The 16,720-nt window shown below is 26.1% G+C and overlaps 1 protein-coding gene and 2 long non-coding RNA genes across 5 annotated transcripts in view; 1 reads left to right on the forward strand and 2 right to left on the reverse strand.

Moving 5' to 3' along the window:
* Window positions 1-470: 470 nt before the first annotated feature.
* On the reverse strand, window positions 471-1,228 carry LOC112688841. Its single transcript, XR_003149083.1, has 2 exons — window positions 971-1,228; window positions 471-860 (listed from the first exon to the last, which is right to left on the reverse strand). It is a non-coding gene; the product is annotated as an uncharacterized LOC112688841 (long non-coding RNA).
* A 176-nt stretch (window positions 1,229-1,404) lies between these two features.
* Window positions 1,405-5,156, reverse strand: LOC112688842. 3 transcript variants are annotated; one of them, XR_003149086.1, is made up of 4 exons: window positions 5,032-5,156; window positions 4,424-4,581; window positions 4,148-4,339; window positions 1,405-3,065 (listed from the first exon to the last, which is right to left on the reverse strand). It is a non-coding gene; the product is annotated as an uncharacterized LOC112688842 (long non-coding RNA). The 3 variants fall into 3 exon arrangements; XR_003149084.1 differs by lacking the exon at window positions 5,032-5,156 and adding an exon at window positions 4,779-5,016; XR_003149085.1 differs by lacking the exon at window positions 5,032-5,156 and adding an exon at window positions 4,731-4,768.
* A 7,600-nt stretch (window positions 5,157-12,756) lies between these two features.
* LOC112688795 (putative uncharacterized protein DDB_G0282133) overlaps window positions 12,757-16,720 on the forward strand; it is a 12,886-nt gene continuing 8,922 nt past the window's right edge. Inside the window, exons 1-8 of the mRNA XM_025562159.1 lie at window positions 12,757-13,043; window positions 13,114-13,249; window positions 14,804-14,842; window positions 14,919-14,990; window positions 15,351-15,521; window positions 15,586-15,789; window positions 15,859-15,966; window positions 16,065-16,184. Coding sequence (XP_025417944.1) covers window positions 13,124-13,249; window positions 14,804-14,842; window positions 14,919-14,990; window positions 15,351-15,521; window positions 15,586-15,789; window positions 15,859-15,966; window positions 16,065-16,184 — 840 coding nt within the window. The 5' untranslated portion in view covers window positions 12,757-13,043; window positions 13,114-13,123. The remainder of the gene's footprint in view (window positions 13,044-13,113; window positions 13,250-14,803; window positions 14,843-14,918; window positions 14,991-15,350; window positions 15,522-15,585; window positions 15,790-15,858; window positions 15,967-16,064; window positions 16,185-16,720) is intronic.

Genomic DNA, 16,720 nt, shown 5'->3' on the forward strand with positions numbered 1-16,720 from the left:
CTATTCATTCGAAAACAATAATTTTTTAACGATATGAGTAAAATAACGAAACCATGGTATCGATACTTTATTGGTATCGGTAGTATCGCAAACGTCCGTAATAATCACGTGGTCACTTCCGTAAATAGTTGATTTTTCGTGGACACTGACAGTATGATTATGTTGCTGTGATGTTTCAAACACCGTTTAATTCGTTTCCTCGACAATCAATCATGTTGTCCAACAATGTTTCATAGCGGCCCTTCAATAGGTCAGTGACTAAGTGCACTTTTGGGCCAGTAGAAGAGGAACAAGGCCGATACGTCACATATAAAATGGCAGAACTTGTGTCCAATTCCTTCTACACGAGATTTTATTAAATTTTTAATGATTATTTCTTATTTTATTCAACGACTAAAATATAAAATCTTCAGCATAGTGGCAACTTGAAGTAATTTATGTAAATATTAAACTTTATCTTCCATACGAAATAAGAAAATAAATATATATATTTGTAACAACTTACAAGATAAAAAATACCATTAAATTATTTTATATCCTCCTTTCATCATATACAGCAACTAATGTTCAATAATCTTTTTCAGAAATACTCCTGTGAAGAGTGTAATTTATGTAGTGATATAGACAATGGAATATAGTGGAGTATCGAGTTAAGAGAGTGATCCAGCAGTAGTTAAAGATTTCCCATTGTCGATTGATAATAAAGATATTAAAGATGATACTAAAGAAATTGCCAGGACTGAATGCTCTAAAAATTTTTAAAAGTAAATAAGAATAATATAGTCATTAAATTATCTAATACTTCTCTTGAAGGACAACTCCTATAGGTTTTTAGGTTGAAACGATAAGAAATCCAAGTTCTGAAACGAAACATATCTATTAGGATTTTAATATTATTAGTTAATTGTAGTCATACGATTTTAAAGATCTAAAATATTTTATCTTAATTAAATCAATTTAATATTTATACCATTAAATATTCAAAGTGTCAAGTTCAAAAAAAGAAAAGGGGATCCCCGGCTCCCGGAGGAAAATCGATTTGGGTCGATCCAAAAAAAAAATCCAAGTTCTGAAAGAAAAACATAAAAATAAATGAATTAAAATTTGAATATTTTGAAACAAAATTAGATTGGTAAATTTAAATTGATGGTTACTTGGCTCCTGAAGAATCCTAGGTTTAAATTTAAACAAAAAAAAAAAAAATCCAAGTTCTGTAAATAAAATTAGAAATCAGTTCAATTGAACACAACTTAAAAAACAATTGGGAAAAAACCAAAAATAACTTTCATAAAAATAGACAAATATATTTAATACCAAATGTAGAAGAATCCATCAAATAAATATCTAAAAAAAAAATAAAAAAAAAAAAAACTGAAGAACAAAACATACCCATAACTATCAGTAAAAATCATAGGTATCTCTATTTAGTAACAAAAATTAAATCCTGTTCAATACAATATAAGAAATATTGAAAAAAAAGAAACCAAAAATTATCTCTCATAAAATTGACAACAAATATATGTAACACCATAAAAAGAACAATCCACCAAACAAGTTCCTAACAAAATTCACAAACTATAACCGAAAAACAAAAAACTAACCAATATCAAACAGCATAAATCACATGATAAGAAAGGCACTCCATAAAACAAATACCTATCAAAAATCATCAAATAAAAAAGACAAAAAACAAATAACAGACCTTCATCAAGTAATTAAAACAGTTCCATAACTCGAAGCCAAACAGCTGATCAACCCTAAACTACAGACAACCAAACAAGAGCTCGGGACCCCGGGTTCGCTAAGACCCGTAAACACGTAAGAACGTGTTCCCCTGGAGGATAACATATACCTACAAAATACCACGAAAAAAAAGACAAAAGAACAAGACCGACCAACATAATTGTAAAAACAGGTCCCTAGTTCAAAGCAAAAACAGTTGAACAGCTGATCATCACTACCTTAAAACAACCAAATAAAAAAAAAGTCTATAACAATTCCACAATAAAATAGGCAATATATCTAACACCACAAAAAGGACAATCCATCATATAAAAAACTAACACAAATCAAAAAAATAGACGAAGAACAAAAACAGACTTATAACAAACAGTAAAAATTATAACCCTATTTAGAAGTAAAAAAATCAATACTATTTAACACAGCATAAGAAACACCCAAAAGATGAAACTAAGAAATATCACTCATAAAAATAAACAACAGATTTATCCAATAACATTAAAAGGACAATCCATCAAAACAATTACCTAACACAAATCACAAAAAAAGCCGAAGAATGAAAACATACCTCCATCAAATAGTTAAAACAGTTCCCTAATTTAAAGCCAAAAGAGTTAAACAGCCAATCATTACTACCTACAGACAATCAAACAAAAGAAATTCTTTATTATAAACGCATATAAAAGATAACAAATATGTCCAACACAAAAAGGACAAATCATCAAAAATATCCCTAACACAATTCACAAAAAAAAGAACCAAAAACCGACCTATAACAAACAGTAAAAATCACACCATTAAGAAGACAAATATTATAATATTATAATATTAAATATTATAATACAAATATTTATTAAAATTCATCAATAACATAAGGCGATGAATAAAAAACAGTCCTACATTAAACAGTAAAAGAAATTCCCTACTTCAAAGCCAAAACATAGATTCTATTCCACATAACCTACAGAAGCCTAAACAAATATCACAAGAAATACTTATGAGGTATCTAATGAATTTTCGTTTTCTTTATCAAGATGTAGTATATGATGTTCCTTCCCTCTCCTATTGCTTGCAGCCTTCATTGATCTTCCTTTTGAACCAAGATATCTTGTTTTTTCTCCAAAACCACATCTCGGTAGCTCCTAGCCGTTTCTTTTCATATTGTTTTACTTTTCAAATTTCACAGCCATAAAATAATACACTACACATATAAGATTTGATAAATTTCTTCATTGCGGTATATTCATAATGTTTTTTGGTTAGGAGGGTGTATTAATTATTAAATGTACTTTTAGCCACGGCTGTTATTCTCTTAACATCATTGTCTATGGACATAAAAACATATAATATTAATAATGTAAAATACTGACAAATCACTGTTAAAAAATAGAAACAATAAAATTGTAAAAATAAAATGTAAAGGGGTATGTAATCCAACTAAAAATGTGCAATGGTGAAAACAAAATAAAATATTTATTTTCAAAAGGAAACATAAGAATGGAAAATGGTATCCATATCAAGACTCTGAATAATTAAAAGTTAATAGTGAGAATGAAATGATTTAATATTTATTTGAGTTCATCATAAATATTATTTAAAATAAAATAGAATACTTTATTATTGATTTATTTTTGTAAAATATTGATATGAAATACAATTCATTATTTATATTTTATAGTTTTGATTCTAACATTTAACTTTAAAATCAAAAAAAAATTTTATAAGAACTTATTTTAAAAATAATATAATTGTATATTTAGTATAAAAATAGTGGAGATGACACATGGACCCTATATAAGGATTATTCAGTACCCCCGTATAGGGATACTGAATAACCAAGTTTAACTCATCCATCCAAAATTTTTAACTGAAAAGCACTAATTCATTGATTGGAAATATAATGAAATTTAATTTATCCTTTTTTCAAAGAAATATTTAGAGTTAAATCATTAAAATACAAAATCTGAAGATTAAAGGAAGTTCATATGCACGACAAGATTTTATTTGATGTTTAAACAAAATAATAATTAGTTATAATAATAAAAAAAAATTTAATTTAAATTTTTTTAAATTGTATAAGGGTATTTAAAATTAAATTTGTTTAATGTTATTTTAAAATATTAATTTTATTTTAAAAGTGTAATATTATAAGTTTTTATCGAGAATAATTGGAATTTATGAACTAAAAACCTTATATGGCTGTCTAACCTATATGCAGAGTAGGGCATAATTTATATACAATTTTTTTAGATGATTGTTTAGTTGGCAAATTATTATTTGAATGCAATTTAAGTCATAGTTCTAATATAATTTGATTTTTAGCTCTTCAATCTCCGCCCATATTTTATAAAATCTATTTGCGCTTTTTTGGAGTATTTTTACTTATATAATAATTAATAAAACATACTTTTTTCCAATTTTTTGAACCCAGTAGTTGTGAATGTAGGTTTAGTTTGATTGTTTCTAAACATTCAACATGCGTAACAAAATATGACATCCTTATTAATACAGTATTCGACCCAATTGTTATTCTCATAATATTTAGAATTGAAGAATTGAAGTCACGTTTTTTAGTATCAAATTGTGTTAAAGGAAATTCCTAAATATTATTTAATATAATTAATAATAATAAAAAATATTATCTATTATAGATACTTAGGTAAATAATAAATTCATAACTTACCTTTAGTTTTAGTCTTTTAGGACCAGACTCTAAATAACCCAAGTCTAAATCCGAGTGGTTGACAACTACTTAAGTTGATCAGTACTGTCAGTAGCGCCATTTGAATTTTATAATAGGTGTGCCAAAATTTAAGCACGCCAATTTTTTTCGTCAGGCCACTTTAAAAAAAAAAAAATAGTAAATACAGATATCGTTTGTGTGTAAGTCGCTTGTATGGGGTTTAACTTTTAAAGGTTATATTTTAATGAATTCAAATTATTCATTAATAATTTATTTGCCTTAATAATTGTTATTTTTTTGTAATTACCAGTTAGTAAAAACGTATTTTTGCATTGAAATTTTAAAATTTATTTACTGTAATTGTTGACTGCGTTTTTTTTTTGTAAACATTTGTTCTATACTGTAACATTTGGTTTTTTGTTTTCGACACGTAAACGAGCATCGCTCCACCTTTTCTCTTTTTTTTTTTTTTTGGAAATTCATGACAAAATTAAAATAATTAAATAAATAGTCGATAACTAAATTTAATGTCAACACTAAACATCTTTACGTAAATTATGTTAACATAATATGAAAACTTAAATTTATTAGAATCAATATAACCTTACATTTCATTTTTGAGCTATTTTAAGAATGTTTTTTCTGGTAATCAGTCGACAGACGTAGTTAGATAATATTATTATTGTTAAAACGTATAACCGCGAAACAAACCACTCACACATTTAGTGTATAACCATTTTTTTTTTTTCATTTTTTAGCTGAACAAATATTTAAATATATTTTTTGCTATGACCTGTTTGAACTTAGGTAAGCTATTATCTAGCTACTAAGCTGTGACAACACGATTTTGATAAACCAAATGAAGTCGAGAACTAATTACCTATTATCATTTAAATATTCATAATACAAATAAAGTAACATATTAATTACCATAATACTATATAGATTTTCAATTTTTTTTTAATTAAAAATTAAAATCTTATAAAATTAATGATTTAATAAAAAACATCATTTTTTTGTGCAAAAATATCTACTACTAAATCTTTATCAATCATAATGTCACCCTCACAAATTTTAACTAGACGGTCTTCGGATGTTAACGATCTTAATCATGTTTTGACTAGTTTCATTTTTGAAAATGATCTTTCAGTACTATAAATAGAAACTTGTAATGTTACAGAAATTTAATTTAATTCTTACCAGTAGAATGTAATAAATTAAAAATATAAATTAAACTTTTTGAATTTTTATTTTCTTTTAAAGTTTTGTTGTCATTATCTTCCATGCTTGAAGATGAATCACAGAACAATAATTCTTCATCATCTGATGAATTAAATGATGTTAATTTAATGATGTTTTTTTTATCTCTGAAAAACGTGAAGTAAACTGCAAGTATTCAGTACGCAAACAATTTATGTCTACTATTTTATAATTATTACAAAGTTTAACAAATTAATCAATTGAAAACAAAATTGGCATTTTCATAATTTCTTCTATTATTTTTAATAAAAACAGAGAAATATCTTTTAAAATACCAATATGATCTGGATTAAAACGTTTATTCATTTCATTGTTAACATGATCTAGTGGTGGGAGTACTGTATTAATTTTAAACAACTGAATGTGATCTTGAATTCGTTCATCGGTATATCTTTCATCATGTTTTCTAGGTACTTTCTTTATTCTTTTCGTTCTTAAACTTCAAGCTCATAATCTGATTTGTTAATAAATGCTTGGACTTCTTCATTAAGATTATCAAATGTGAGAAACATATTTGTATCTTACTTTAAATGTTCTAGGATGAACCAAGAAAAATATGCATTTGTTGGAACTTCCGAGCCCTGATTATAACAATAAGTCTACTATTCTACATGCAGTAAATACATACTATTATAGTATTATTTAAAATAATGAAATTAATTTTTCTATCAGTTAAAACTATTTAAAAATAATGTAATAAATTTTGAATTTACTTACAGACTACAGAGTAAAGTACAGTTACGTATACAGTTGTCAAATATTATTCACTCAAATATTTCGTAAAAAATAAAACCATAAAAATATAAAATCAATAAACCTACCTAATTAATTAAATAAATAAAGACATAACGATCATTTATCATTATCCTTTACCTTAAATACGTGAAATTATTAATTCCATAACAAAATAACTATTCATAGTTATAACAATATAACATATATAGTTTATTTTGTCATACTACCATGTTCAACATCTGACAGCTCAACTGTTGAGTTACTACGTTAGTATAATAATTTTAGTATACTATACTTGGTATTAGAGTCTATAAACTATAGTCTATACTATAGACTATATTCTATAAAATCAGTAGAATCATAATCTGCTAACTACCTATTATATAAATAAGCTATAGTGTTTATTAGCAGTTAGGTACTAGTATTGCCATCTACTAATCATTTAAATTCTTTATAAGTAAAATTCTGGCCCACAACCGGGCCACAGTAACTTTTGGTGGGCCCCCAGCTATAAAATCTACTATGACATATGGCATAGATAATTTATGTGATCGGCGCAACTGGCCCCTGGTATCTGTCAGTAATGGTGTAAACTGAGTGGTGCAAATGTGGCACTTGCAACACCACATCTGAAATTTGGTGGTACAAAGATATGTTTTTGCATCACCAGAAAATTATAGAAATTTGTATACCTATAATATTATTTTCAAGAGCCAAGGAAATCAGCATACTAAAAACAAAATTTGTTTGTTTTTTTGTTAATATTATAATAATAAAGGTTTTACTGCTAAAATAATTCAAAATTTATTTGTTATTTAAAGAAATATATGAGAAAATTGGTGTGTTGGAAATTATAAGTTGAGAATGTCTCTGCACCACCAGAAATTAGATCCAATTTACGCCACTGTCTGTCGGTATTTCTTCAGCTGTTTTTGATTTAAATTTAAGTATTTCAAACATATTTGAATTTAATTCTTTACTAAAAATCTAAATCACAATCTCAAAAGAAACGTATTCTCAATAACATCAAATAAGTAAAATATAATTTAGTATAAAATAATCAATACGGTTACGGTACGAATAAAATTCATTCAATTACGATAAACCTTACAATAGGCTTAATACAGCTATGACGATAGTCCTATAATAGCCCACTATCTCAGTCTGGTTATTATCGCATCTCGAGAAATAACAAAAATTAGAAAAGAAATAATATCTTTCCCATCTATAAATAGAACAGTATAGTATGTTATTAAATATTAATGGCTAATTGATAACTAAATATGCACAATATTAGGTATATAGACACAATATAATATTATTTTATGTTGTGAATTGTGGCTTAATTGTTTGGTATGTTACCATAAATAATAAATTGGTAAATAGTAATAATAGTATGTAAGTAATGTACTAGATACACTTATATATTTGTATATATAAGAATATACAATAATGATAAAAATTCTGCAAACTGTACAAAAGTACGGTATTGTTTATTTTATATTTTTAAGGGAGGGGCTAAGCCCCCGAAAGTCCCCTCCCCCGATCTCCGCCTATGCGCATGACGTAAACACATTACCAATGTTAATTATTTTATTACATAAACAATGTACCTACTTTAAATTATTTGTTCGCGTCACTGGTCTACTTCAGTAGAATAATGCGGCCAAGGACGTATTTAAGTTTTGACCACGTGGGGGGGGGGGGGGGAAACTAATTTTTCTTCAATACAAACTTAAAAATAATTTACAGTTCATTACCTAAAGTTAATGTTTCTGTTATAATGATGGCATATTATAATGATAGACTAATAATTTATATTCTTAATTATTTATAAATTATATTTTTTAAGTAAGTCAATGTATTTTATTCAACAAAAATACGAGCCATAGGAGAGGGTGAATACCCTCGGTGGCAATGGTGTCGTAGGCAAGAATGCGTAGTGAGGCCACCCCCATGCGCAGTAGTCGGCCGCCGACTACGTTTTCTTATTCTGAATAGACTATAGGTAACAGTGGCGTATATCGGGGGTGGGTCTAATGGGATACAGCCCCCCCCCCCAAATGTTTTAAAAACTTAAAAATTATTTTAAACGTTTGTTATATTTTAATGGTGATTTATGCTTATTTAGAATTTGCCTCTAACATCAAATCGTTTTGGAACATTCTGTAAATGAAATGTAGATAAGTACCTACTGTGTCTTATTATATAGTAATTCTTATATTGTAGTGGTAATATAACTCTGTCCCGACGGTTCCGAGTTGCGTGCGAGATACAGTGTTGATGCCGCACGGTGTGCCAGATCACACATTTTGCGGACAATTTTTTTTTTACTTTTAAATGAACCAATGAGTTACACTAAATATTTAATGAATACATTTATTCTTCGAATACAAATTATTAAAATAATATTAATTCAAGTGATAATACAATAAAATTATTAGGTAGGTATCTCATAAAAACGATTATATTTAAATATTTTATATGAGTAGCAAAAAATGTAATTTAAAATTACAGTCGAAATATTATAAAAATAAGAAAAAATAAAAAATAAAAAAAAAATAGGTTTATTTATATATATATTTTGAGTTTTGAATTCAAACTAAAAAATTAACTGGCAAATTTTTTGTACGCCAACTTTTCAATAAATTCCAAATGAGTTAACATTTTATTTTGAAATTGATGCATAATGTCATTAATATAATCTTTTTCTAATACCTCCCGTCGTTTTTTTGTTACATTTGAGCTACGAATTTTGACATAAACATTGGTTCGTACATTTTTCAAGATTTCTACAAATTGAAATATATTTATAATACCAATATATAGCCATCGTATTAGATATAGATAAATGATTCTCCGGCCGACACATCCAGCTCGGTGAAAACTAGTTGTCTTTAAATAAAATATTCGCACGCAATTCAGCTCTGTCATGAAGAAACCACGCACGTAATTAGGCTGTGTCTCGAAAAAACCGCGCACGCAAATCGGTTGTTGTCAAACATAGTTCTTTTTTTCCGCACGCAATTCGGATGCAGCCCTCTGTTCATAGTAGTCCCTCCCGAAAATATTTTCTGTATACGCCACTGATAGGTAATGCTGATGGGCAGTGGCGTATCCAGGATTCATTTAACGGGATGTTTTAAAATTTAATAAACTTATAGTAAGTGGGGGTTCTGCCCTCCCCCCCACGTATTACATTTATAAATACCATGTATTTATGTAAATTGTTATATTAATGAAAATGATTTTACATATACTTACGTTTATTTAAATTATAATGTAAGTAAGTTTGCAATTTGGTGAAATACCATAAAATACGGTTATCAATTTATCACGGGTTGCTAGGAATTGTTTCGTCAACTGTCGATACTCGATTGTTTTAGGCCGATCTCAGACCAAAAGAGCAAAACTGCGTTAGACAGTGTTAGTCATTTTCGTGTTAGTCAACTAAAAACACTTTGTTTTTAAAAAGTGTACGCTACCTAGACAAAACACCATTAGACAAAACAAAAATCAGTTGTCATCATGTCATTTGATGAAGTTGTTACGATTTGCATGTGGTACACATAACAAAATTAAGAACAGAATTATAAAAAAGAAAAAAAAAATTATGAATTCATCCGTTAAATAAAAATTTGGTCCTTGTCTCCAAAATCATAAATGGATGGTCTTATTTCCACTAAACTTATTAGTATTTCCCCATTACAATCCATATAAGTGTATAAAAAATATTATTAAAAATATATACGAAATACAAAATATACATGAATAATAAAATAATTCTTTCTTGTCTAGTTGTAACTAACGAAAAAAAATGGACACTCAAACAGTATCAGTCATGACTAATTGTGTTTTAAAGCAAAAAGGTTTACTACCTACTGTTGGAAAATGCTTAATTTATTATGTATCTTATTTAATAATAAATATAGGAGTATAAATGTCATAGTTCTATATTTAGGCCAAAAGTGCTCAAATAATTTTGAAAATTTAGTGATGATATATGAAGAAGTATGACATTAATATATGGTAAAATTGTCAAGTTCCTATCCCTATTACTTATAAAGTAATAACTAAATGACTAAAGTGTGAAAAAACGAAAGTCCCGGCATATTTTTACCGTATTTGCCCGTCTCTTTTCGGTTTTCCCCTCTACTGGAAAAAATATTCAGAAATTCGAAAAATTACCTGTCTAAAGTACCACCCCAGTCCAATTTCAAATCTTAAGAGTTACTGGTCGAGACTTTTGGACTAGGATTTCAATACGAAAAAGTGTTTACAGAATAGAAGAAGAAAAAACATCATTGTAAAACCATAAGATCCTTCGCTTCACTCAGAATCTAAAATTTTTAATAAGAAAATATTTTAAAAATAATAAAATTGAATATTTAGTATAGAAATGAAGGAGATGATATATGAACCCTATACAAGGATAAGTCGGTGCCCCCCGTGTAGAGGTTCTGAATAACCAAGTTCAGCTCATCAATCCAAAATTTCTAAATGAAAAGCATTAATTTACTGATTGGAACTATTATGAAATTTAATTCATACTTTTTTCAATGAATATTTAAAGTTTAATCATTAAAATACAAAATTTGAAAATTGAAGGAAGTTCATATGCAAGACAAGATTTTATTTGATGTGTAAACAAAATAATAATTAGTCATGATAATAAAAAAAATCTAAATTTGAATTATATTAATTTGTATGAGGGTATTAAAACTTAAATTTGTTTAATGTTATTTTTAAAATATTAATTTTATGTTTAAAGTGTATTATAATATGTTTATTCCGAGAATATTTGGAATTTATGAATTAAAAACCTTAGTCCTACTCACAATATAGTATACGCTACAACTTAAAATGTTCATATGCATGACAAGATTTTATTTGATGTATAAACAAAACAATAATAAGTTATGATAATAAAAAAAATTTAAATTGTATAAAAGTATTGAAAATTAAATTTTAACATATTATATTTTTATTTATGCATATATTTTTATAAACATTATTTATATCTTACAAAATCGTAATAAGATATTATTAAAAAACATTATACTTTCAATTGTTAATAAAAAATAAAAAGAGGTATCTTGGGGTTAAGTGAATCAAAAATATTTATTATAATAAAAAATAAAAATACTAATGTAATTAAATTTATAAATTTAGAGTATTAATAATTTAAATGAATAGTAAATGGAGAAAAATTGATGTAAGTAATGGAAATATTTTATTTAAATATCCGAGACTACTTAATTGTTGTTAGTTTTAAAAAAGGAATGGATTATATGAAAAAATAAACTAGCAACTAAAAAATATATATTAAATTAATTTTATTATGATTGCTATTTTTATTCAAAAGAAAAACGACGTACCTTTATTTATGTGAAGTAAATAGGTATGTGTTCGTTAATTAGGAAGTAGATCACATAAAAAGTGACTTCGTTCTTCAGAAAGATTTATATCCTAAATTATAATAAACGATTCTATTGAATTTTTTATCATAATATACAGCAGTGGCGCTGAAGTGTGAAAAATACTATGACATTGTACAATATACATCAAGGAGCCACTCACTACCATATTTATTTTTCTTTATAGTTAAAATTCTTTAAAATAACATTCTGTATCCAGAACCCAATACCCAAAGATGGCCCTCAAACCTACAAAATCTTATATGACATCTGATTTACAGTGTATAAACCATTTTACTTTACATGATTATTTAATTTTTTTATAAATATTTACGTATAAATGAAAAATTTAAAAAATTTTAACTTGATAGATCATTTTTAAATCAACTATAAAAAGCTAAGTTATTTCAACTGCCAGTTAATCTAGTTAAGTTAAAAAGATTATTAGAAAATAAACTAACTAGTTAATGCCCACATTTGTCAATATTCATGTTATAAAATACTCGATACTCGATAGTTTTCTAAAACTATCTATTCGCGTATAAAATAATATCCGATAGTTTCGATTGTTTTCTAAAACTACCGATAGTCAAAACTAGTCGGTAGTGCTCATCAGGTTCAATAGTTCAATAGATATTTTGAAAAATATTGAATAATTAATAATGTCGTCCGTTTTAATAAATACTCTGTGTTTTATTAAACTATCGATAGATTATCGATTGTCAAATTAGTCAGTAGCACCCATCACTAATCCAATCTCTGCTGACTACTAAATGGAGAAGTCGTAAATTAAAGTGAACTATTGAATCTATAGATAATAAAGTAATTTTTCTATTATCTGTGATTGAATCACCTTGATTCGAGTCTTATCTGTTATCATGTGTACAGGTAACCAACATTCTGGTGGCGTTGGTTACAACTCAGGAGTCTCGAACGAACCCAAACACATCACACTATATACGCTTTATATAGGTTGATACATATTTATTTCGCGTCTTCGCAATATCGCATTCGTTTTTTGTTTTACATTCAATTAATCAATCAACCTTGAATGAAATGTATTGGATTTCTTGTTAAAGCCGATCAAATAATGGAAATCATAACAGCCCATCGATTACAGAAATATAATTTTTCAATATTTGATGGATGTACTTTTCAATCAAAAAATATTACGCTTAAAGATTAAAAATAGCGTATCCATAATAATTGTAAGTAATTATCCCCTACATTATGTTTAAGGCAAACATAATATTTTAGGAACCTATATTCGTGCAATAGGTGATACACTATGTTTCCAAATCCGTGGGCGACTTCAGTTCCACCACCGGCTCCCAAGTCGATGGTCAACAGCTTTGAAAATAATGCACCACACTTTCCATTCTATGTTACTCAGAACCCCGTACAAAATATATCAGTAATTATAAAAAGCTTTATTTGATTTATTCAATTACTTTTTTTGTATTAAATGCTTACAATTACATTACGATTACATACTTTATTCCTTAACCTAATAGTTTGTAGATCAGCTTTCTTTTTCTTCTCCCTTGCCATTCTTCCAACTATTTGGGGTTGGCCATCTTTATCCTAAGCCTTCACTCATCTTGATTTTCTACATCCCCTACGCATTTTACCAACAGCCCTCATATCATTCTCAATCACATTCAACAATTTCTTTTTTGGTCTTCTTTTTTTCCCTTCAATGTAAATTTTCATAATCCCTCTTACTGTTTAAGTTTTTTTTTTTTTTTTTGATTGGCTTTTGTTTTTATTAATGGTTTGTAGATCAGCCAACAAAATAATGTAACATCAAATGCAATATCAGTAAATTATATCTACCTAATTTTTTCATACCTTACGAACTATTAAGTACAGTTATTCAACTGATATTGTTTAATGGGCTCTAAATTTTATGTGCCTATTGAATATATTATATTATCATTTAGTTATGTTTTTGTTCTGACTCTCTAAGTTATTAGTTTCATAAGACTATTGACTAATAATATGTTTAGCTTACATTATTGAATATATTTTTTAAACTTTTACATATATATCATATTGATATTATTTTATTGTATTTTGTATCTATTTTCATTGTGTTGTGTTATTAGTTATTATTTTCAATTAATATATAATTACTATTTTAGTAATTTAAATTTAAATATTCAGTCTTGTTAGATAATTTCATTATCATTTTAGACTTAGATTTTATTTATAAAAACTAACAAATTTATGTGCTTCTAGAGTTATAGATAACATGTTATAAAGTTAGCTATTGCTTATGCTATACATAAGCCTAATATATTGACATTTTGTTTTCTTTCCAAGTTAGTTACATAATTTATTAAATAAAAATGTTATTCATTTTACCTGATTCTTATTAAACATTTTTTAGGTTCTAAAATATTTTAAAATATATTTAGCTTATTTTTATTTAAATTATAAATACATTTTTAATTTAGCTTCTTGTGAAAATATACATATTACCAAAAATTGTAAGAACTCTGATTTAGAATATTTTTAGCAGTTTATCATTATGTTTAAAATCATATTACTTGAGCTACAAAACTATACATTAAACATTTTGTAACTTTAACTTGTTTTTGAGAAATAATTCTTAATACTTACTTACTTGACTTAAAAATGTTTATGTTAAATTTAAAATAAATAAATTATCCTGTAAAAACTTAAAGTAACAGATTTGCCAAACATTAATTTTGTGTTACCTAAATTGTATGTACCTACCAACCAAAATATAATCTGAAAAATTAAAATAATGATTAAGTTGTTTTTAGTAATATATTCATTAACAATGGTTAAATTATATTACCGTATTTAAGATTGATAAATATTATAAACACATACATTTTAGTTTTTTGTATTCCATTTATGACTCCAATTATTTTAATTTCTATTGTTAAAAGTTGAAAATTATTTTAATGATTTAAGCAATTTATTATATCATTTTTAGATGGCTCAGTCACTTCAACCAAATGCTATTGATCCCGCTGTAAGTATCTTTTAATAATTTTTTTAAATTTTATATATGACTTATGATTTATTTATTTTTTCATTTGTTTTATAAGATGGTCCAAAAATGGCAAGAATGGAAACAGTGGGAACTATGGCAACAGCAATTCCAACAATGGCAACAACAGGTTTGTAATTAAAATTGTATTATTTAATTGATTTTACAGAATATTTCAAAAATTATCTACTATTTATTATTGTTGTTTTGACTAATATAAATAAGCTATCAAAAGTTTTTTTGTATGTTAAATGTATTTTCTACCCATTTTAATGTTTTTTATGTTGTTACAATTACCATTTAATTGTGAACATTTCTTAATGTCAAATACATTATTCAAAATGAATGAAAATAATTGAACAAGGAAATTAGAATAATTTTAATTTAAAATTATTTTCTGTTCCTAGTGGTCATGACAATTAATTAATTAATTAATTAATTATATTTTATTAACAATAATATTTTAAAATATAATTTGTATTTGCATTAGACAGGACAAATTACTACTACAACACCACAACCAGCACCTCCATTGCCCCCAGGTCAACCCTCATTATCATCATCACAACACCCTACAATTCCATTTCAAAATCAACAATATTCTTATAACCAACCAACAGTAGGACCATCTCTTCCTCAACTAATTAATCAACCTCAACAAGTAAGTAATCTTGCAGTAATTATTTTTTCAGGATATAAAACCTTTTTTTATTATATTTTATTAGATCACTACTAAAACTGAAGTAGGGATAAAACGAGGACTAGAGCCTGAATATCAAAATAATGAAAAAAAGTTAAAAATTGATACTGCCAATAAAAAAGAAATTGAATTAAATGATGAAACTGAAGCATTATTCGAAGAGCAGTTTAAGTCATGGGAAGAACAATTTCTTAAATGGAAAGAACAAAACAAGAATCATCCAGATAAAGTAAAAAATAAACACATAGCTTTATTTTTTTCTGTCATCAATCTATACTAAAATAATTATTTTGATTAGGTTCAGTATATAGAATATGAAAAAAAATGGTTAAATTGGCGTGATCATTTAAAACAGAAGTGTGAAATTCTAAAGAAAAAAAGAGAAATGAAAATGGCTGAAAAAAAAGTATATTTTTTGTAAATTTGTACATTTTGAACATTTACATTATTGTTTATATTACAACTTTATTATATTTAAATTAAAAATTATATTTGATTTAATAGAAAGAAACAATTCAAATTGAAGAAGATAAACTACAATCTCAACAAAAATCTACTTGCAATCAAACAATGTTAAATGTTCCTATATTAACAAATGAACCATCTTCAACTTTTCAGCAATTGGTAACCATCTAGTATTAACAATTAAATTAAAATTATTTATATTTTTCATCTACATCTTTAATTACACATTTTAAATTTGTAAAACGAGTAAGATTCCAGTTGGGTTAGATGTAGGGACGGATGAATGATAATGCCGAATTGGTTTGTTAAATTTAAAACCAATGTATCATTGCTTTCATGTCTTCAATACTGTGCTGATTTTTTGAGAAACCCATTGATTCAGGTTACTATAATCAAAAGAAGAAAGATAATATTAATATTATGTAAATTAGAATTCTCCTGTTAACATGCATTCATTAGTAGTCTTCCACCAAATTTTCATTTATGGCTAATTACATTATTGTAATAGTTTTTATAGTCTTAAAAATATTTATTATTTTAAAATGTTGATAGAATTTATTATTTTATTCTTGATATTAGACATTAAGTTTAAAAATATGTTCAATTATATCTGATTATTCAATAAATATATTTTATTTTGTGTTTAGACTATATATATATATATATATATATATATATATATATATATATATATA

Source organism: Sipha flava, unplaced genomic scaffold (assembly GCF_003268045.1).
Source record: "Sipha flava isolate LNK unplaced genomic scaffold, YSA_version1 40_pilon_pilon, whole genome shotgun sequence".
NCBI lineage: Eukaryota > Metazoa > Arthropoda > Insecta > Hemiptera > Aphididae > Sipha > Sipha flava.